The 22793-nt window shown below is 43.0% G+C and overlaps 3 protein-coding genes across 9 annotated transcripts in view; 1 reads left to right on the top strand and 2 right to left on the bottom strand.

The window, feature by feature from the left end:
• lrsam1 (leucine rich repeat and sterile alpha motif containing 1) overlaps nucleotides 1–2978 on the bottom strand; it is an 89464-nt gene extending 86486 nt beyond the window's left edge. Inside the window, 1 exon segment of the mRNA XM_043719876.2 lies at nucleotides 2401–2978. Within this exon segment, the coding sequence (XP_043575811.2) occupies nucleotides 2401–2472 (72 nt within the window). The 5' untranslated portion in view covers nucleotides 2473–2978.
• Nucleotides 2979–3328: 350 nt separating this feature from the next.
• Nucleotides 3329–7612, top strand: rpl12 (ribosomal protein L12). The gene is made up of 7 exons (XM_043719883.2): nucleotides 3329–3486; nucleotides 4825–4898; nucleotides 4989–5087; nucleotides 6095–6176; nucleotides 6638–6724; nucleotides 7260–7372; nucleotides 7459–7612. Exons 1-7 carry the CDS (start codon nucleotides 3450–3452, stop codon nucleotides 7462–7464), a joined length of 498 nt encoding a protein of 165 aa, XP_043575818.1. The 5' UTR covers nucleotides 3329–3449; the 3' UTR covers nucleotides 7465–7612.
• Nucleotides 7613–8121: 509 nt separating this feature from the next.
• Nucleotides 8122–22602, bottom strand: pole3 (polymerase (DNA directed), epsilon 3 (p17 subunit)). Of its 7 annotated transcripts, none has more exons than XM_043719884.2 (5): nucleotides 22572–22602; nucleotides 19981–20060; nucleotides 19238–19323; nucleotides 16353–16471; nucleotides 8122–8718 (listed from the first exon to the last, which is right to left on the bottom strand). In XM_043719884.2, exons 2-5 carry the CDS (start codon nucleotides 20044–20046, stop codon nucleotides 8534–8536), a joined length of 456 nt encoding a protein of 151 aa, XP_043575819.1. In that variant the 5' UTR covers nucleotides 20047–20060; nucleotides 22572–22602; the 3' UTR covers nucleotides 8122–8533. The 7 variants fall into 7 exon arrangements, with proteins under 7 accessions (XP_043575819.1, XP_087854672.1, XP_043575821.1 ...); XM_087998546.1 differs by having other exon boundaries at nucleotides 19981–20055; nucleotides 22572–22591; XM_043719886.2 differs by lacking the exon at nucleotides 22572–22602 and adding an exon at nucleotides 22394–22520.
• Nucleotides 22603–22793: the final 191 nt, after the last annotated feature.

Genomic DNA, 22793 nt, shown 5'->3' with positions numbered 1-22793 from the left:
CCAAGTGGCCGGTTTTTGTGCTACTAGACTGTTATAAACCAGAGCAGCTACTTTAGCTGGAGCAGGTCAGTGGTTATAAACAGATTACACCACACTATGCTTTAGCAGTTACACAGCAACAGAATTACACCTCCATCCCCCACCCCACAACTATCTCCTCAGTGATGCAGACATTTCTAGGTCATAAAAAGAACCACTCAAATGCCTGAAGACTATTACAGAACCATTGGTGATAGGCACAGAAACATTTTCTCATGCCTGTCAAGTCCCAAACATTGCATAAAACTGCATGGATCATATAGCCAATAAACAGGTTGTTCAGCCCATATAGCTGCTAGTTGTTTCTTCCTAGTCACTTTTCTCTTGTATACATGTCTAATTTCCTTTTGAAAGCATCCAAGTGATATACCTCAACCACTTCCTATAGGAAGTATAAATGCAAAGGAACAAATTGCTCATTTACTCATTAGGTTTATTAACGATTTTGTATTTACAGATCCGAGTTTTGAATCCTCCCAGAAGGTGAAACCTCTTCTCCACACCTACCCTGCAATTGCTATAACAGTTTAAGGAGCTCAACAGGCCACTCTTATGAAATGGCCAAACAATTCAATCTTTCCAAATTGCTGGGGTCCAAAGACTCTAGCAATCAAACAGGCTGGGGTCTTCTTATGGTGGACAGGCAGAGTGTCAGAACTGAAGCCACTCAGTCAACCACCTCTTTATTTATAACAGAGTACAAGGATCACTCCACTCTTGTAATCACAGTATTGTTTTAGAATAGCTTAATCCTTCAAGATATTCATAGTTCCAGGCATTCTTTCATTATCTTCAATGGGGCAGGGTGTTGAAGCTGAGAGGAAAATGCCTGGCTCTCTTCTGACTGGCTGATAATAGTGGCATCAAAACTATTGGCAAGTTGCCAGTTACAGTCGAGCTATGGATAAATGAGAAAGAAAAAGAGCTCTTCAAACCCACACACCCCATATTCCGTCACCCACAGGCGATTAAATATTTAATCCACATTGGGGGAAGAGGGGGTCGTGTGTGAGAGATGGGGCTGAAGGGTGAAATGGTATAGAATCACGCAATTTCTCTGGCTACCAATTTCTCTGGATCGAGAACAAGAGGACACAGGTGCAAAGTCATTGGTTAAAGAAATAACAACATTTCTTTATTGATGTTGACTCATTTGGAGTGAACATGTTGACTCATTTAGATTGATGAAAACAGATTCAGCTGAAGCGCTGAATAGAGAATTCTGCAGCTTAATTGTCTAATTACGGAGAGAAGGTAACACTGGGTGATGGTGGTCATTTGGAGAACCAGTACAGATACAATAGGCTCATCTTACACTGCAACACTTCTGTGATTATGATTTAATATGGGGTAAAAGAATATAATTCTGCTCAATAGATTGAGAAGTGTTAGGTTAAGCACATTCATTTCCATAACACAGCACTGTGAGGGGTGACATTGTAAACTTTTCACTGTACTTCTGTACTTGAGTACACATGACAATAAGCCTAATTTTAATTCTAAACTTGATCTGAACTGTGTTGCTACCTGGGCAGTATATTGCCCCACCTCCCTCTGCATATACAAACATAAAAGCCATCCAAAGTCTGCAGTCCATCTCTTTACCCACATCCCAGTTTTTCTAATTTTATCTACCTCCGTGCCACAGAGAATCCAGGTTCTCGACCTTTTTGCTGATCTCTAATCTCTCCCACACACCCCTGCTCTGTCCTTTCGTGCACCGTTCACTCCTCAAACACAGTTTCTTTGTCACAAGCTACTCCTTCGATCACTCAGCCTCTGCAACTTGCTCAGCATCACTGTCAACTCAACCATCTTCCTTCAAATCTCCCCCCGCATCTGTATCCGTCTTGGTTTGAGCTGAAAATGGCTGAGGCGAAAACCAGGGATCGTGGGGTCTCCACTGCACTCAGCAGCTCTTTCCCTTGTCACCAAATGGGTCCAGCGACTTGGCTGTTACCATCTCCACTCACAGACAAAGGGGTTTCAAATGGGGGAGAAACAACTTGTCGATTATTGTCATCAACTTTAGGAGACGAGAATAAAGTCAGTTTCATTTCAGAGAAAAATACAAACACCCCATCGGATCGAAGAGCCGACATGGATTTAAATCATTCGGATGTGAAATGTTGACTGTGGGGAAAGAGACAGAGCCACAGATCAGACAGAGCCCTGTTCTTCGCCCCGCAGTCTCTCTCTCTCTCTGTCTCCTTGCTACCCCCATCATTACGATTCCACCATCACCTCCAACTCCCAGCCTGACTCTTCCCAGTCATCCCCATCTCCCTCTGCTCTCCAGCGGACCCCACACCCTCTCCCCTGGCCCCCCCATCTCCCACCCCCGACCCCCCCAGGCCTCACCAGGCATATCTGATATTCCAGTCGTTTCCGCGCCTCTTCGCTCTGCTTCTTCTTCCGAGTGAAGAGCATCATCTCGGGCCTAGCGAAGTTCCAAATTCCCCGCGGCCGGACAACAGCGGAGGCGACGAGGCAGCACCCCGGGGGCGGAGAAGCAGCAAGACAACGGCCCAGTCTCGAGGCGGGGCTCCTTTCCAGTGTCCCCGGGCCGGTCTGCAGCCAGAAAGATCCCGCTAGATCCTCGTCCCAAACAGCGAGCGACAGCTCTCCAACTTCCACCTCCTATCACTCCTCCAGAGCTAACGAGTGTGCCGAGTGAGGCAAGAGGCACCGCCGATACCAACGGCATCAAACAGAAAACAAGGGGTGTCACTAACCGCGCACCTCCCAAAAAATCAACAAGTGTCGCAAGACGACAGCCCGGGGAACGGCAACATCAAGTTACAACACTGTGCAAACGTTCACTATGATTTTTCACTTGATTATTTACTGGATGTTTGAAACGTAGTTGACATTCGGATTTTCAAGTTGTGATTGTTTTGGTTTTACGAGCAAAACATTTGCGCAAGCGCAGTGCATCGGAAGTACGCATGCACTGGTTACTGCCATATTTCTGAGCATGCTCAGTCAGGGTTAGCGCATGTGTATTTCTGGATTTGTGCAAGGCTTGATAGCAGCAAGTAACAATGTGGAGGGGACGATGTAGAACTAGGGTGGACAAAGTTAAAACTACACAACACCAGGTTATAGTTCAACAGTTTGTTTGGAAGCATGAATAGCGCTCCGAATACTAATGCTTTCAAATAATCCTGTTGGTCAACAACCTGCTATTGTGTGACTTTTAAACTCTGTCGTCACTGGCCACATTCAAAATGGCGCTCTCCCCGTGCCCTTGGAAACCTCGCGAGAGTTTACTGGGTATATAAAGCTGCGAGAGTCAGCGCTGTTTCTCTTCAGCTGCTCCTGTCGGTGACGGTGCAACTTTTTCTCGGTCGTCCCGAACCCGGGTTCATCCGACACCGAAACCGCGCGCCAGTGCACTACCCGCGAGGATGCCTCCCAAATTCGATCCCAACGAAGTTAAAATCGGTGTGTACGTAATGGATGGGGGAGGCTGCAGGGCCTGGGGTTAGGGGCGGGGGAGGCCATGCGCTTGGGCCCGGGCACGTGTCCCGTGTGTCAGCGCGGATTCTGGGCCACTGGCTGCACTCCCGGGTAAGTGTGTCCGTTCATGGAATGGCAGCAGTTTGAGGTGTTCCTACTGGTGCTGTTCTGTTCTCAGCTTCAGCTAAGTTTCCTCATTACACTTTTACGATCTGAGATCTTGAATACTCTCTGGGCACACTGTACTACCCTTTTATTGTACTTGTAGTTGATGTTTCCTTTTGTTTCCTTTTCAAATTAACAAAAACGCTCGATAAATCCGAGCGTCTGGGTTATTTTGTTTGCGATTGCTGCTGCACAAAGGCTTGCTGCAGGCTGATTGTCAAACACTTCTGAGTTCTCATGTTTTGTTTCTTTGGATTTGTAAATGGAGGGATGCAGTAAATAGCACTAATCCATGGGTGGGATAAAGCAACAATTTTCATTGTAAGAATGTTGCCTTTAGTCTCCTATTCATGTTGTGCAGTGTCCAATTTTGGGCATAGTTCAGGATTAAGATCAGGTTCTTCACTCGGGCATGTATCTGTGTAGTGTGTGGTGCTGGAAAAGTACAGCAGGTCATGCAGCATCCGAGGAGCAGGAAAATCGACGTTTTGGGCCGGAGCCCCTGATGAAGGCTTTATGCCCAAAACATCGATTCTCCTGCTCCTCGGATGCTGTCTAACCTGCTGTGCTTTTCCGGGAACACACACTCCACTCTGATCTCCAGTATCTGCAGACCTCGCTGTCTCCTACGAATCTACGGTATTCTCTTAAAAGCTGTGCATGTATGGCCATGAAGTTGAGATGAGACTAGGATTGGAAAATTGAATTGAGGGGTTTAGTACAGCTGCAATCTTGTTAATAGTGGAGCAAACTTGAGGGGCTTTGTCGTGTGTACATGTTCTTGTAGGTCCTGAAATACTTTTGCTAATTCCATCATTCAAGAAAACATAAGGGTCTGTTTCTATGGTGTGACTCTTGACAGTAGTGCTCAATTTTTTTCACTACCACACATGTATTGTCTAAGGGCAGCTGATGACTGATATTGCTTTTTCCTTAAACTCAAGATTACTTTTTAAACAATGATGTTTAACTGCAATGAATTTAATGTGAACAGACCTGCAAGTTGCTTCTGCTTGGAGTATTTGATTGTCAGGATTTTTTCAGTTGCTGAACTGTTGTAACTAATATATATTTTGATTGGGAATTTTGTCAGGCTCAATTATTCTGGTAGCTTCGTGTTTGTAAAACCTGTGGGTTTTGTCTTTTGTGCATATGTAGTGTATCTCCGATGTACTGGGGGTGAAGTTGGTGCTACTTCATCACTGGCTCCCAAGATTGGCCCACTGGGTCTGGTGAGTCTCTGCTCTTTTTTAATAGTGATTTCAGACTTCTGCTAGTAACCTTTTTACTTTTAAATATGCTGTTTCGTTTCCTTTGCTCAGTCTCCCAAGAAAGTAGGTGATGACATTGCCAAGGCTACAGGTGACTGGAAAGGACTGCGTATAACTATCAAACTGACTATTCAAAATCGACAGGCACAGGTATGAAGGGGCATCATTTTTACAGCTGTAAATTTTGTTTAAACCCTATCAGAACAGTGTGTTCTCAAGAACTAGAGCTATGTATAGCAAAGTAACGTGACTATTGCAAGGTTCAGTTAATGTATCTGAGGTGTTCCAGATACAGCTTTGTTTAGGTCTTGCCTATTAAGCCGGCCTCCTTGCTTGTGCGTCCTAGGTCAGTTGCCTTTTCCTGCTAAGACATCTGTGTTGCAATATAATATAGCTGGCTTTGGTTATCAATGTATTTGTGAAATCTTAGGCAATCTAGTCATTATATATTGCAAGAAATGCAACATGTCTTGCATGATGTTTCCCGGGGGTGGTTTATGTTGGGTGTTCCTGAAGAGACTACAAATCTAATGTAGTATTTGGTTTAGGTTAAAAGACAGGAATCAGTGTGCAGTTTTAAGATGATGCAAACTCTTGAAAGTAACTGGTGATTTATTTTGAATTTTACATGTGAATACATCAGTCAATCATAAATTGTTATAGTCGATTGGAGCTATTAACCCATAATGTTCTAATATGTATAGAGCAGGTTTTGGGCTTTGTCATGCAAGTAACCTGGGAAAATGAATTGAGAGCTTGATTTTATTATTCTGATTGAACTCTTGGGTGTTGAGTAAGCCAGACATTGTATGTGGCTTGAGGTAGTGGAAGCGGTGTAGTACCTGATTCTATTTGTTGCAGCTGTCAAGCTGGAAGTTGTGCTTACCAAGCATTTGTTTAGCTTTAACTGTTGCTTGCACTGGTCAGAATAGTTTTGTTGTGGGTGGAATATATTTAAATCTCCATTTGGATATGGGGCCAATGATCATTCTGAACTACTCTGCAATGTCCATTGGACATGGGGGATGTAGCTGAGTAAATAGAGCAAGTGACAGTAGAGTGAAGTGTTGAAGCTAAGAATGTAAAAAGTCTTCCAGTCCTGTTCCAAACTATGTTATCATCCAGCACTGACAGCTGTTGTTCTCACTCCTTTTTAGATTGAAGTTGTTCCATCAGCTTCTGCCCTCATCATCAAAGCTCTGAAGGAGCCTCCTCGTGATAGGAAGAAGCAAAAGAACAGTAAGTGGCTCTGCAGGGTTTGAGAGGGTATGGTGCTTCAGTTTGACCCTTCTGTGCAATGTTGCTTATGATAAAAAGTTAATTATGCAAGAAGAATGCTTTCTACTTGTCCCTTAAATTCTGTATGCTAGAAAACTGCACATCACAGCCTGCCAGGCTCCCATGGGAATTGCTGGCATTTGATGTAGGTTTGCTTGCTGAGCTGGAAGGTTCATTTCCAGACACATTGGTACCCTCCTAGGTAACATCCTCAGTGGGCCTTGGGCGAAGCATTTGACTGACTTTTGACTTGTTTCTCTCTCCCTCACTGAACTGCAGAAGTTGTAAATCCCTGCAGTTGAAATCTGAAACTAAATTCGGTCTGCTGTTCTTTGAGCACTGAATTTTCCTGGCATTGGTTCACTTGGTCTGCTCTTAGGCAGAGGATTCTGTATTGACTAGAGCTGATTTTTGTCTTCCAGTCAAACACAGTGGCAGCATCACCTTCGATGAAGTGGTTGCTATTGCCCGGCAAATGAGGCACCGTTCTCTGGCCAGGGAACTTGCAGGTGGGTGCGGACTGTAATGGGTAGTCTTGTGTATTTTATGTACTTTGGTGTCAAACTTGATTACATCTTTCGGCTAAAGGGTTGACATTTAATGATGTGTTTAAAGGGCTTCCAACTCAACCACCCAGGATTAACATGGCAGCTGGTGCTTTTGGGCACTTGCTCCTTATTCCACTCCAACCAGTGTTGGTCAGTTTGAGATTTCAGTGTAGAGTGGTGGGGGAAATGGGAAGGCTACACTGTTGAAAAATGTGACTGGCACGCATCCTTTGGTGGATGAGCATTGCACTGAATCAGACCTTAAGCCAGTTGGTAAGGCCTTGGTGCCTCACTTTTTTTATTTACAATAGGATCTGGAAGAAATGTGTGCACATCCATTTTATGAATTCAGGTTTTAATGTGACAGATCTTTCACATTTGATCTGAAAAACGGTCAAACCTTCAGGGAACAAGTCATGGGTTTAACTTTTTTTGCACATGTAAATACAGCATTTGATAAATTAATGAAAAGACTAAATCTTGCTTGGAAATGCAGGAACTGTGAAGGAGATTCTGGGAACTGCTCAGTCCATTGGTTGCAACATTGATGGCAAACACCCTCACAGTGTGATTGAGGATATCAACCAGGGCAAGATTGAGGTTCCCTCAGTAAGTTTGTTTTTAGATTGCATTGGACTAATTTGATTTCTAACTTGTTTGACCAAATCACTTACTTTCTCTCTTCCTTCCAACAGGAATAAAATGGAGGTGCCGAGTTTCCAAATAAAGCATTTTTAAAAAAAATTTGGTGTTTGAATCTTTATAATTTCAAACTTTAGCTGAAATTCTCAAATCAATTGATCATTGGAGGTCCAGGTTTCCAAAAGAATCTGATTATGCTGTTTGTACTCACTCCATCCAGTTTAGGATATTTGATGGCTTTAACCATAATCTTCTCATGCAAGTGTGATTTGGTGGTCTGTCTTCCTCATGTACAATAATTTTGTGCTTGTGTGAAGTGTTGGCAATTGGAGTTCAGCATGCAGTAAAGCCAGGAACAGAATTTTGCTGTACAGCTTGTTAGGTCTACATTGGCTATTTTGTTCAATGCAATCTAGTAGATTTTGGTAGTGGAAATCAAACTGTTCTAGCTGCTGCTATGGCCCCAGTACATAGCTACAATCTGACACCATCTGTAGAGAGAGCTAGTAAAGTTGCACCTCTATTAATACTTTCAATGGCTTTCATTCTTTTGCTAGTCAGTCCCTTCATCTTGCTCCTCCATCCTTTAGTGTCATTCTTTACAGCACTTGAAAGCCCTGCAGTCAGGAATCTGATGTGCTGGTTGGAGTCTACATAAACATCTATCCTCTAACTTTTGATTCCCTTGCCAGACTAGTACTTTAGTCTCTGCCTTCCTACCTTCATCTGGCTTTAAAAAACGACCCGACTAGCTACCACCTCTTAAGATATATATATCTACTACCCAGTTTAGACAAATCACTTTTGATCTGACCACTACTCTCCTCAGCTATTGTAATACCTTTTTATCTTCACTGTCACTGGCTCATTCCAGTTTGCTGGTATGGCATCTCAACACATTAATAATGCAAGAGTGAAATCTTTTGAATAAATTATTCAGTTTCAATTTTACAAAAACAAGGGTTAACAAAGTAGAAAAGCTTTGTTTTGCAAACTATACAAAAACAAACAGCAGTGTACAATTCCAGCACTGCCTTCCTGTACTCCCAATGTAACAATGCCCTGGAATGGCCATGGAAATGGATCTTTGTAATAGTGGCCAATCTTCAAACACCACATTTACAGATATTAGTTTTCTACATCATCTTCCTCGTTTTCAATCTCCTTTTGATCATCATCTACCATTTTCACCTCTTCGCTGTCTTCCTCATTCTCATCTTCCTTGCTCTTGTCTTGTTCATCATTCTCTGGCTTTTTATCTTTTTTCTTCTGTTCTGAAGCTTCCTTTTTACCTTTCTGCTCTCGCTTGTAAACTGGGGAAAAGAGGCAAAATCAGTAAAAGATGAAATCTTAAATTTTGGAAACTGTTTAAAGTCCCTAGATGGAAAATAGATCAATTTGACATCTGAATGCTGAAAAATCAACTTACAAAGGCAGAAAACAACTTGGAGTGATTGAAGCACTGGATATCAAAAGCAAATTTTAGAAATTATGAAAGACAAGAAAAATGGAAACAATATACATCATATTCCTATGATAAACAAGAAACCACTTATTTACCCCACACTAAGTCTGGTGTCATTAATTGTAGGTACACAAGAAATTAAATCTGAGCTGCCTTTCACATTTCAACATCTCCAATAAATCTATGGCACCACAAAAATGAGTTATCATATTGGCAAAGAGAAGTATGCTTTTAGCTGACATACAGACTGGATGTTGTTTCTGATTTATCTGAAGTACTTGTCTAAGGATATGGCTTTTAACTCAAGAGATTATTGTTCCACTGATGCATAAAACTGGTAGGGAGCACTAAATTAGGGGACATTAATACAAGATAATCAAGTATGAATCCGAGTACAGAATTCCAGGAAAACATAAAAAGTTAGAATGTGAACACGTTAATTGCCATTTGCTGAAGAGCACCTCCGACATATCACATTTGGCAATTGTAAGTATTTATTTATTTTACACCCAAAAGATCTATTTGACAATGCCCACTAATTGTTGACTCCCAATCAATAGAAGCTGTTTCTCTCTGTTAACCCTATCTGCTTAAGAATGTTCAATCAAATAGAGTTACAGGTGTGCAGCACAGAAACAGACCATTCGGTCAAATTCTTCCATGCTGACCAGATCTCCCAACCTAATCAGTTCCACTTGCCAGTACCTGGCCTGTATCCCTCCAAACGCTTCCTATTCATATACGCATCCAGATGCCTCCACCGCTTCCTCTGGCAATGTCCTATACAGCTGCAGCATGCGGTCCCAAATCCTGTACTCCATGCTCTGACCAATAAAGGCAAGCATACCAAACACCACCTTCACTATCTTTTCTACCTGTGACTCCACTTTCAAGGAGCTATGAACCGCACTCCAAGGTCTCTTTGTTCAGCAACACTCGCTAGGACCTTAACATTAAGTGTATAAGTCCTGCTAAGATTTGCTTTCCCAAAATGCAGCACCTCGCATTTATCCCAATTCCATCTGCCATGCCACAGCCCATTCACCCATCTGATCAAGTTCCTGTCATAATTTGAAGTAACCTTCGCTGTCCACTATTCCAATTTTGATGCCATCTGCAAAATTACTAACTATACCTCTTATATGATTTGGACGTGAGCATAAGTGACAAAAAGTAGTGGACCCAACACTGAACCTTATGGCATACCACTGGTCACAGGCCTCCAGTCTGAAAAACAACCCTCCACCACCACCCTCTGTCTTCTACCTTTGAGCCAGTTCTGTATTCAAATGGCTAGTTCTCCCTGTATTCCATGAGATCTAACCTTGCTTATCAGTCTTCCACGGGGAACCTGATGAACAGCTTACTGAAGTCCATGTAGATCATGTCTACTGCTCTGCCCTCAATCCTCTTTGTTATTTCTTCAAAAAACTCAATTAAGTGGCTAATGTACCACTTTTTAAGAAAGGTGGGAGAGAGAAAGCAGGAAATTATAGACCAGTTAGTCTGACTTAAGTGGTGGGAAAGATGCTGGAGTATATTCTAAAGGATGAAATTACAACACATCTAGATAGTAGTAACAGGATAGGTCAGAGTCAGCATAGATTTATGAAGGGGAAATCATGCTTGACTAATCTGGAATTTTTTGAGGATGTAACTCTGAAGATGGACGAGGGAGATCCAGTAGATGTAGTTTACCTGGACGTTCAGAAAGCTTTTGATAAAGTCCCACATAGGAGGTTAGTTAGCAAAATTAGGGCGCATGGTATTGGGGACAAAGTACTAACTTGGATTGAAAGTTGGTTGGCTGACAGGAAACAAAGAGTAGTGATAAATGGCTCCATTTCAGAATGGCAGGCATTGGCCAGTAGGGTACCGCAGGGATCAGTGTTGGGACCGCAGCTTTTTACAATATATATTAATGATAAAGAAGATGGTATTAGTAATAACATTAGCAAATTTGCAGATGATACTAAGCTGGGTGGCAGGGTGAAATGTGAGGAGGATGTTAGGAGATTACAGGGTGACCTGGATAGGGTAGGTGAGTGGTCAGATGCAGTTTAATGTGGATAAATGTATGGTTATCCACTTTGGTGGCAAGAACAGGAAGGCAGATTACTACCTAAATGGAATCAATTTAGGTAAAGGGGCAGTACAAAGAGATCTGGGTGTTCTTGTACACCAGTCAATGAAGGTAAGCATTCAGGTACAGCAGGTAGTGAAGAAGGCTAATAGTATGCTGGCCTTCATAACAAGAGGGATTGAGTATAGAAGCAAAGAGGTTCTTCTGCAGCTGTACAGGGCCCTGGTGAGACCACACCTGGAGTATTGTGTGCAGTTCTGGTCCCCAAATTTGAAGAAAGACATTCTGGCTATTGAGGGAGTGCAGCGTAGGTTCACAAGGTCAATTCCTGGAATGGCGGGATTACCTTACACTGAAAGACTGAAGTGACTGGGCTTGTATACCCTTGAGTTTAGAAGACTGAGAGGGGATCTGATTGAGACATAAGATTATTAAAGGATTGGACACTCCGGAGGCAGGAAACATGTTTCTGCAGATGGGTGAGTGCCGAACCAGAGGACACAGCTTAAAAATACGGGGTAGACCATTTAGGACAGAGATGAGGAGAAACTTTTTCACCCAGAGAGTGGTGGCTGTGTGGAATGCTCTGCCCCAGAGGGCAGTGGAGGCCCAGTCTCTGGATTCATTTAAGAAAGAGTTGGATAGAGCTCTCAAGGATAGTGGAATCAAGGGTTATGGAGAGAAGGCAGGAACAGGATACTGATTAAGGATGATCAGCCATGATCATATTGAATGTTAGTGCAGGCTCGAAGGGCAGAATGGCCTACTCCTGCACCTATTGTCTAAGTTAGTCAGACATGATTTCTCACACACAAAGCCATGTTGACGATCTCTAATCAGTCCTTGCCTTTCCAAATACATGTACATCCTGTCCCTCAGGATTCCTTCCAACAACTTGCCCACCACCGACATCAGGCTCAGCAGTCTCTTTCTTAACTTTCTAAATCCCAGGAAGTACAAGCCTACTTTGTGCTATCTTTGCATTTAACTCTTGAGCATCCAATTATAGTTCTAATAAACCTAAGCTGCACTGTATCAGTGACGGTGATACCCTGAAGATATGCACAGTGTGGTCTCACCAGAGCTTTGTGCGTTGATTGTCACTTTTTGTATACTAGCCTTTGTACATGGAACCATTCAAGGAGAACGGAAATAGGAATGTTGTTGTGGAAAAGAATAGTTTAATTAACAGGTACTGGTTTCTGCAGCTGTAAGTGGGAGTCTCAAAGGGTGTGTTGCCTGTCCAGTAGCAGCGTCAAAAACATTGCCTTGATGGAAGAAGTAAGAGAGGGATCTAGTTGTTGTCACCAACATTGGCAGGACCAGATAGGAGGTTTTGCAGAAAGACTCAACAGTTAGGAGCTAAATTAAAAAGCTGAACCTCCAAGATAATCACTTTTAGATTACTACCTTGAGCCACAGACAAACTTGCATTGGGAAAATAAAGAAGTTGACTGTGACTTAAAAGATTGGTGTGGGCAGAATGGCTTTCAGTTCATTGGTAACTGGCATCAATATGAGATAGAAGGGAACTGTTCCCCAGGGATGGACTTCACTTTAACCATATTGGGATCATGTTATTCGATATTCTGGCACATCGAATAACATGGGCTATAAAGTAGGCTTCAAATTAATGGGGTGGTGGAAGAGGTAACATTGTAGGCGAGAGGATATGGCAGTATTATAGGTTTGCAACAACACCTAGAATGGGACAGAGAATACAAACGTAGAAAATCAGCAGTTAAATAAGGTTAAAGGGTAGAATGGCAGCATTTAATGAGTCATTACTTGAACGCACATAGCATTCAGAACAAAGTAGATGAATTTGCACAAATACTGATTAACAGGCATAATCCTATTACTAATGCAGAGTCATGATTACAAAAATTGCAAAGTTGGGAACTTAATATATGATTTTTTTGAGCTAACAGGCAAGAAGAAAAGGGAGATGAGGGTGCCACTGGCATTAGTGATACAGGATGGAATAAATGCATTAGCAAGAGACAATCCTGAACCCAGAAATGTTGAATCAAGGTGCATGCAGAGAAAAGAAAAATGGGAAAGCCAACACTAACAGTAGCTATGCAGTGGGAGAGAATAAATCAGAAAATAATGAGGGCTTGTAACAAAGGCAATTATAATGGGTGACTTTAATTTTCACGTAGATTGGGATAGTCAGATTGGCAGAGGAACCAATAAGAATTCAGAATTTATTTGGGAGTTTCCTGAAACAATGTGAGGTGGATCCAACCAGAGATCAGGCTATTTTGGATTTGTGTAATAAGGCAAAGCTTAATAAATTATAGAGTAAAAAGTTCCCGTAGGAAACAGTGGCCATAATATAGTAGAATTTAACATTCAGTTTGTGGGGGGTACCCTGGGGTCAGAAACAACTGTGCTAAAGCTTAAATATAAGCAATTACAAGAGAATGAAGAAAGTTGTCCGGTGTGAATTGAGAGAGGAATTTAGCAAACAAATTCCATTAAAGAAACTTGGTTAAGAGAAGGGCAGGACTGGCAGCTCAATGTTCCAGGCGTGATAGAGATGACATAAATGAGGTGGGGGAAGTTGCACCTGATTAAGTAGAATATCACAGCTGCACTAAGAGAGGACATCTTGGATGGCTCATCCAGTGAGGCCATATGGGTAGAACTCAGGAATAAGAAAGGTTCAGTCTCTATGACAGGGTTCCTCAATATTGATTGGATCCCCTTACTGCCTGTGGATTTTATTAGATTAGATAACTTACAGTGTGGAAACAGGCCCTTCAGCCCAACAAGTCCACACTGACCCACCGAAGCGCAACCCACCCATACCCCTACATTTACCCCTTCACCTAACACTACGGGCAATTTAGCATGGCCAATTCACCTGACCTGCACATCTTTGGACTGTAGGAGAAAACCGGAGCACCTGGAGGAAACCCACGCAGACACGGGGAGAATGTGCAAACTCCACACAGTCAGTCGCCTGAATTGAACCTGTGTCTCTGGCGCTGTGAGGCAGCAGTGCTAACCACTGTGCCACCATGCTGCCCACGGTTTGTTTGGGGATATGGTGGTAAAGAAGGCATATAGCATGCTTGCCTTCAGTTGTGCCATTGAGCAAAGTTGTTGGCAAGTTATGTTACCTGCTGTTTCTAGCTTTTCACTCTTTGAAAGTTTTGATCCAGACTTTTTAAATTCAAAGTGGATGATCTCACATTTGCATATATTAAAATGTATTTGGAACATGTTTATCCACAATATCTTTTCATAATTTGTTGAAAGAATTTCTAATCGGGTTCATTAGGGCATAGCCTGACATTTACAAATCCAAAAAACCAAGGAACTATGAAGGCTGAAAATCTGACAAACATACAAGTTGCTTGGGAAGCTCAGCAGGTTCACCCCTCCAACCGCAACCAGAACAGATACCCCCTGGTCCTCACCTTCCAACCCCCGCATAAATTGCATCATCTGCCAACATTTCTGTCACCTACAAATGGACCCCACCACCAGGGTCTATTTCCCTCCCCACCCCTATCTGTTTTCCGCAAAGACAATTCCCACTGCCACTACCTGGTTAGGTCCACGCCCCCTAACAACCCACCCTCCCCTGCCACCGCAGGAATTGCAAAACCTGCGCCCACATCTCCCCCCTCACCTCCGTCCAAGGCCCCAAAGGAGCCTTCCACATCCAAAGTTTCACCTGCACTACCACATTTATTTTATCAGTTGCTCCCGATGCGGTCTTCTCTTCTCGCAGTGCTTCAGAGAATATCTCCAGGACATCCGCACCAATCAACCCCATCGCCCTGTGGCCAAACATTTCAACACCCCCTCCCACTCTGCCGAGGACATACAGGTCCTGGGCCTCCTCCATCACCACGCGACACCTGGAGGAAGAATGCCTCATCTTCCACCTTGGGACCCTTCAACCCCAGGGCATCATTGTGGACTCCACCAAGTTCTCTCATTTCTCCTCCCCCCACCTTACCTCAGTTCCAACCTTCTAGCTCAGCACCATCCTCATTACCTGTCCCAACTGTCAATCTTCATTTCCACCTATCCGCTTTACTCTCCTTTCTGACATGACCATTACCTCCACCTCCATCCACCTATTGCTAACTTCTCCCCAGACCGACCCCCTCCCATTTATCTCTCCACCCCTGAGGCTCCCAGCCTCATTTCTGATGAAGGGCTTTTGCCCGAAACGTCGATTTGCTGCTCCTCAGATCTGCCTGACCTGCTGTGCTTTTCCAGCACCACTCTAATCTTTACTCTGTGAAGAGAAAGCAGAGTTAGCATTTCAGGTCCAGTTATCTTTGCTTTCTCTCGACAGGTCTTTACAAATCCACATTGTATTTTGGAAATGCAAATCAGAGCAGGACTTCTACAGTTAAATGTTGGGGTCTCGTTACTGAACAAAGAGACCTTGGAATGCATAGTAGAGTCACAGGCAGATAAGATAGTCAAGAAAACGTTTGATATGCTTTATTGATCAGACCACTGAATATAGGAATTGGGAGGTCATGTTGTGGCTGTACAGGGGATTTGTTAGGTCACTTTTGGAATATAGTGCACAGTTCTGGTCTCCTTTCTGTCAGAAAGATGCTGTGAAACCTGAAAGGTTTCAACAAAGATTTACAAGGATGTTGCCTGGGTTGGAGGATTTGAGCTAGAGGGAAGAGGCCGAATAGGCTGGGGCTGTTTTCCCTGGAGCATCAAAGGCTGAGGGGTGACCTCATAAAGGCTTATAAAATCATGAGGAGCATGGATAGGATAAATAGACAAAGTCTTTTCCCTGGAGTGTGGGAGTCCAGAACTAGAGGATATAAGTTTAGGGTGAGAGAGGAAAGATATAAAAGAGACGTAAAGGGCAACTTTGTCACGCAGACGGTGGTGTGTATATGGAATGAGCTGCCAGAGGAAGTTGTGGAGGCTGGTACAACTGCAACATTTAAAAGGTATCTGGATGGGTAAATGAAAATGAAGGGTTTAGAGGGATATGGGCCAAGTGCTGCCAAATGGGACTAGATCCGCTGGGATTTCTGTCGGCATGGACTAGTTGTCGGAGGGTCTGTTTCTGTGCTGTACACCTCAATGACTATTTAAAATACTTAACCCCACCAGGATTTATGGGGAATTGAAAGGATGAATTTGACCACTACCCCCTGTATTTGAAACCATACTTCGGCTATACAGTACCTTTTTACTTGTCCTGTTTACTACTTTTCATTTCACGTTAAAATATTTGTCTTAAACCCTTAAAAAAATGTCAGTTTTGGCATTAATAAACTAAACAATACTTTTGAATTACTATTGACACCTGGTCCCTAGTTAGGTGTGTAATATGGTGACATCCCCAAATGTATGTTAATTAAATGTCAATGCAACTAGTACCAGAGATTCCTCACCTTCCAATGCATCTTTCAGTGGGGTTATAAAGCGATCAAACTCCATCTCTTCCATTGCTGCAAGCACATCAGAGGCACTCAGTGTTTTCCTCTTGCTCTTCATTGCAAAGTTATTTGCGCTAGGAATATACAAACTTTAATGCACCTCTTTATATTTACACTTGGTACAGCTCTTATTGCATTATCCCATAGATGTAGATCAATTTCTAAGATCGTTATGGTACTCTTGCAACATTAGACAGACCTTAGAACCAACATAATGCTCCAAGTATAAGTACTGGGCAGACAGAAACCACTTTATTCAACTTTCACTAAAACCCTTATACTCAGGCACTTGAATGCATCCATGCTTTAGCTATCCAAAAAATGAATTAATGGTTTCTCTTTCCTCCTCTAAACATCTCCAGGACAATGTTTTTTCATTCACTGAATCTGAGCATCATTAATAAAGCTTGCATTGATTGCCCATCACTGACTGCTCTTGAGGAAGTGTTAGTGAGCTGCCTTCTTGCATACAATTCAATATTTTATCTGCCCTCTGAAATAGCCTTACAAGAGTCAATTACATCATTGTGGGTATGGAGTCTCACATATACCAGGATGGCAGACTTCCTTCCCAAATAAAGGGCATTTGTGAACCAAACGGGTTTCATGATAATCTAACAGTTTTGCAGTTGTTACTACTGGGACTGGCTCATTACTCCAAATACGTTTAACTGAATTTAAATTCCCCAGCTGCTATAGTTTAGAACTCAAATTTCTGGACTGATGAGTTGAAATAAAATTGTATCTCAATGCAGGAATATAATTTTTAAAAAGCCACTGTCCCTTTAGACTTTACCTCAAAATCTCTGCTGCTGACTCCATGACTTCTACCTAGCTAATACCGCATGCCAAATCAGAACATTTGCAAGTTTGGCCTCCGATTTGAGCAGAGATGAATTTTAAACACCATATCTTATCCAGTATCAAGATTGATTATTTTTACTCCCATAACACTTCCCATCTCCAACCCAAATCAGCTTCTCTTATGATTGACATGAATTTGACATCCAGACCCTTGTGCTGGCCTCATGTTCCATTAATGAAACCATCCACAATTTTGTTGCAAGTATTCTCTTGTACAAAGAACTTTTGCAAGTCCATAACTTGTTTATGTACCATTACATATTTATACATAAGCACACATTTCCATTTCCCTTCCTGAACAGTGCATTCTCAGACCCTGACATTTTGTGCCACGTATCTTGGTCTGGTAATTATGAATATATTTCATTGAGTTTGAATGACAAGATGGGGTTGAGAGAGTAAAGACATTGAAAGGTTAATTATGGAGGAAAGAGCTTTGAGTTATCGATAAGCTAAGCCTGGGATAATATATACTTTTGACTGAGGACAGCAATGCACACTTAGTGTGACAGAGTCAAAAGGGGCAGTAGTTGGGAACAGAATAAGAATGAATATCGTGGATATGGACCATTGAATGAATTTGAAGTAACATTGCCCGCTTGCCTGTCCCCATGACCCCAATCCTAAAACGTTTTTGATGAATGAGAAACAAAATATTACACATTTGGTAAATCTGTATCAAAGACAGCAAACACTCAAATCACTGATAGCAGGTCAGACACCAAATGATCAAAAGACTCGTCAGTTAAGGTTTTGGGTGTCAAATCATTTTCTGAAACTAAAACGATATAGATTAACTGTATCCAAGAAACAGAAAAGGGGAAGAGTAAAGAAAAGCATCCACCATCACAATGACTAGGCATATCGGAAACATAATTGAATGCCTTGTAAAGTACTCAGATGCAGATCAGAAGACAATATGTGCAGGAAGTGAAATGATGTAGAAACATTTTGGCCCAGATTTTCGGATGGCCTGATAATCGTAGACAGGAGCTAAACATAGGGACCCTGCAGAATCCCCATAGTAGTAGCTGCCAAAGGAATTGTCCGAGAAATTAAGATTCCAGTGGGCAATTTCCCCTCTGCTTGTAACCATCCAAAAGTATCCATTTAATTTCAGAGAATTCAGAGGGTTCTGCTGCAGTTAATAGTTACTGAGGAAATATTGAACTGTTGAATACCTAGTCTAATTCCAGTGTAACTATTCAACTGACCCGTCTTACTTCACACTCTCCCAGACCATGACCTAACAGCCCCCTCTATCACTGTGAATTGACACAATCTCCAACATCACACCAACCCCAGATCCTGCCGTCAGGACCTCTATGCCTAGGATCCAACAGATACCACTGTCTCCACACCCCTCCTCTACTGACAGATCTTATCTCACCCCTACCTCACCAGACCAAGTTAAACAGATTTTCAATAGATAGAGTCATATGATGTACACAGGAATGTAGAAGTTAGACCATAACTGGATCAGCCATGATCTTATTGAATAGCAAAACAGGCTCTATTAGCTTATTCCTGCTTCTAAGTTATATGTTTGCTTAACTTTCCCTGGCGACCAAGACTTCGGAACTATCTGTCTCTCTATCTCTGCTTCTTAATCAAAAGGGCAAGAAAGGTTTTGAGTTAGCTCTGCTGCTTCATAGTTTGACAAGATTTTTTATTACTCATTTATCAATATATTGGTTTATAAATTCTAAAGTCAAGAAAATTATGTTCATAGTTATAGCAAACTTCCAATACCCGGAAATTTGCTCACTAATATCCTCCAAGTCAGAAAACTTGAAATGCAACCCCCTGCGTGAAAAGGTTGGATAAGCCTGCACTCCATCAATGTGAGTTCTTTTATTAATATCTTCCATCACACAGAGTCCCAAATTTCAAAGTCATTGTAAGAAAACCAATGATTTCATTACAATTACGGAAAATTGGCCACAGCACTTTAATGCTCACATAGAATTTCTTACCATGAAGTTGCATAAAGAACAAAGACACTTGCTGCTCGGGATATTGCACTGCGTGCTTCCTTTGAAACATTCACTCCATCTGGAAGCTAAGAGAATAAATGCATTCATCCAATTGTACGCTCTCAAGTATAGAGACAAACTAGCTTTTGGGTATTAGTAAATTACAAACAGAACATTATTTATTATATAGCCAACATGCTTTAAGGAAGTTACTACTTTTTAATTGGGGTGTTAACAAAGAAGAGTGTGTTCCAGAACTTGAACATCCTCTGATAACCAATTTCAAACTGAATGTGACAGCAATGCGAAGTGCACCCCTTTATTAGTTATTCAAGTAACCTCGCCAGGTAATCAAAACTGCATTTATTCAAATTATCCTTACTAATAGAAACAGTTCTGGAGAAGGGTCGCTGGACTCAAAACGTTAACTCTGCTTTCTCTCTACAGAAGCTTCCAGACCTGCTGATTTTCTTCATTAAATTTGTTTTTGTTTCAGATTTTTAGCGTCTATTCGTTGTTTTAACTTCACTTACCCAACTTCTTACTTTAAAAAGCAAAATTCTGTCAAGAAAAGCACTAGCTACCAGTGAATAACTAAGCAGTGAGAATTTCTTTTTATTAGAATTTCTCTTCCATTTATTGTCAGGTATTAGTTGCATGAGGTAAAAAAATACAGTTCACAATCTAGTAGAATTAAGTGCGCAAAATTTGCGATTACAGATGCCTATCTAATTCATACTCACCGCTTCTTTAATAATCCTAGTAATGACTGCATTTGGTAGATTCAAGTCTTCTGGTCGCTCAGCCATCTTTCTCACCTAAACTACAAATACAGAAACAACTCAGTTAGAAATGTCAAAGTCCAGGGCAGCTGAGACATTCCTTTCAACTCAAAAGTACCATAAAACCATGAGCCAAGATATAATACCTTGCACAAACATTTCAGGAATATGGAAACTTTTAGATGAAAGCAATACATTCTTAATTGTTTGGGCATTTTGGTGATTTATTGACATCCCCACTTGGCCCGATGATCCCAAGTATAAGTTCACTACATATCACCGAGGATACATCTAATAGAGGACACTCCAGACTGGGACAAATCTACAGCATGAATAAGCCACGCTGGAAAGGATCTGCAGTGGGGATATTATACTGGGATAAATTTGCCATGGGTGTACTCTGAACTGTATCCAAATGGTTAGTTCTCCTCGTATTCCACGAGATCTAACCTTGCTAAACAGTCTCCCATGGGGAACCTTGTCGAATGCCTTCACTGAAATCCATATAGATCACCTCCACCACTCTGCTCTCATCAATCCTTGGGATAATTGTGACACATGATCCAAAAGTCAAATGCCAAAGAGAGAATCAATTTTCACTGTCTGCTTCCAACAAATGTTATACTGCATACACAATCAGGCTTCTACATTTGTCTGGACCTTTACTGCAGTATTCTTGGCATTCTGAAGATTGTCTTAATGAAACATTAAACTGAGGATCCACCTCCCTGTGCATGCAAACACAGCAAGATCCCTGGCACTAATAAAGGAGGAGCGCAGAACCCTCAATAAACATCACTAAAAAATGATTAACTGTTCCTATTGGTTTTTGTGGAACCCAGTTAGGCCCAAATTCAAATTAGCTGCTGGCCTGTACATACTTCAAAAGTAATTGATGGATTGAGAAATACTTTGAGATATCCCAAGGAAATGAAAGGACAACAAAATATAAACACTGCTCAATCTACTTAAGCTTATACACCCCACTTGCATGTCTTGTCATCCACTATCCAAGTTAATGATCAATATTAATTTTGATTCTAGCTCAGCCACTAACTATGAAAGTGAATTCCATGTCCTCACAATCGAGTGTTAAAGATGCTTCTTCTGATCTAATACTTGTACAGCCTGATGCCCAGGACCCCCTGAATCTCCACCGTCCGTGAAAGTCTCAACAGTAGTCACAATGTGTGCTGTCCAACATTGAATAAAGAATTTTACCTGACCTAATAACATTTAAAGTTGGATCCTCATTAACTGTTGTGATGATTTTACATTGAAAGGCTGGGTCTAACAAAAAAAGACAGGCATTTGTTTAACATCCTATACAACATCCAAACATTCCAAAATGCTTTTCAAAGAAGTGAAGCCGTTCTGTAATGCAGAAACAGAAGCTAATTTCTGCACAGCAAGCTTCCACAAACACAAATGGGATAGATAACCAGAGATGTTGGTTCAGGGATAAAATTAGAGCAGAACAATAAGGAGAGACCTCATCCCAATTCTACTGAAAAATTGTGGCATTGAACATTTCAAATGAAAGATGCTGTTATTCACAATTGGGCCTCGGAAAGTGTTTAACATTTATCTGGGCTACTAAACAATTGTTCAACAGTCTCAGCGGTGCAGTCCTCCCTCAGCGCTGATCCTCCAATGGCGCAGCACCTCTCAGCACTGACCCGACAGCACAGCGCCTCCACCCCCTCCTCCAGCACTGACCCTCGGACAGCGTGGTGCTCCCTCGGCGCCGCCACTCTGACAGCGCGGCGCTCCCTCAGCACCGACCCTGACAGCGCAGCGCTCCCTCAGCACCGACCCTCCGACAGCGCGGTGCTCCCTCACCACAGACCCTCCGATAGTGCGGCGCTCCCTCAGCACCGACCCTCCGACTGCACGGCGCTCCCTCAGCACCGACCCTCCGACTGCACGGCGCTCCCTCACCACCGACCCTCCGACAGCGCGGCGCTCCCTCAGCACCAACCCTCCGACAACGCGGTGCTCCCTCACCACAGACCCTCCCACAGCGCGGTGCTCCCTCACCACAGACCCTCCGATAGTGCGGCGCTCCCTCAGCACTGACCCTCCGATAGTGCGGCGCTCCCTCAGCACCGACCCTCTGACTGCACGGCGCTCCCTCACCACCGACCCTCCGACAGAGCGGCGCTACCTCACCACCGACCCTCCGACAGTGCGGCACTCCCTCAGCATTGATCGTCCGACAGAGCCCACTCCCTCAGCACTGACCCTCCAACAGTGCGGCGCTCCCTCAGCACTGACTCTCCGAGGTTCCCACTCCCTCAGTGCTGACCCTCCGACAGAGCGGCGCTCCCTCAGCACTGACCCTCCGACAGTGCGGCGCTCCCTCAGCACTGACCCTCCGACAGATTGCCGGCTGCCCAGGTGATTCCCGGTTTTTTTTATCCGCCTCTCCCACGATCTAGCCCCGGGCGCTGACTGAAGTGAAGTGTCCACAAGCCGCCGGCGGCGCGGCACTGAAGCAGCTCATTAGAATAACGGCTGCCCCCCACTCTCCCCTCCTCGCGCGCACTCACCAACCAGCATGTCCGTCTACGGCATCCGGGAACCTTTCACCCCTTACCTCCGCCGGATCGTCTGATTGGACGGTTGCTATGACATGTGATCGTTACATGAACACGTATCATCTGCTCGCGCTTGGCGGTGGGTTCCAGAGTGAGGCGCCATCTGAAGGCACTGGAGAAAATCCACGAGTGCTGCTCTTCAAGATCATCCCGGTCCGGGAGTAAGAAAAATGG

The sequence above is a fragment of the Chiloscyllium plagiosum genome, unplaced genomic scaffold (assembly GCF_037043375.1).
Source record: "Chiloscyllium plagiosum isolate Xiang-an unplaced genomic scaffold, Cpla_swu_hap1 HiC_scaffold_21, whole genome shotgun sequence".
NCBI classification, from domain to species: domain Eukaryota; kingdom Metazoa; phylum Chordata; class Chondrichthyes; order Orectolobiformes; family Hemiscylliidae; genus Chiloscyllium; species Chiloscyllium plagiosum.
Note: the sequence above shows the minus strand (reverse complement) of the source record. Positions and strands in the feature narration are given on the sequence as shown.

What these genes read in the sequence shown, in the direction of transcription:
- rpl12 (XM_043719883.2), top strand. Translation starts at nt 3,450, where the DNA reads ATGCCTCCCAAATTCGATCCCAACGAAGTTAAAATCG. An exon ending in AGATTGGCCCACTGGGTCTG is followed by an intron (nt 4,899 to 4,988) that starts GTGAGTCTCTGC and finishes TCCTTTGCTCAG; the next exon opens with TCTCCCAAGAAAGTAGGTGA. An exon ending in TAGGAAGAAGCAAAAGAACA is followed by an intron (nt 6,177 to 6,637) that starts GTAAGTGGCTCT and finishes TTTGTCTTCCAG; the next exon opens with TCAAACACAGTGGCAGCATC.
- pole3 (XM_043719884.2), bottom strand. Translation starts at nt 20,046, where the DNA reads ATGGCTGAGCGACCAGAAGACTTGAATCTACCAAATGCAGTCATTACT. An exon ending in CTAGGATTATTAAAGAAGCG is followed by an intron (nt 19,324 to 19,980) that starts GTGAGTATGAAT and finishes TTATTCTCTTAG; the next exon opens with CTTCCAGATGGAGTGAATGT. An exon ending in GTTCTTTATGCAACTTCATG is followed by an intron (nt 16,472 to 19,237) that starts GTAAGAAATTCT and finishes GTATATTCCTAG; the next exon opens with CGCAAATAACTTTGCAATGA.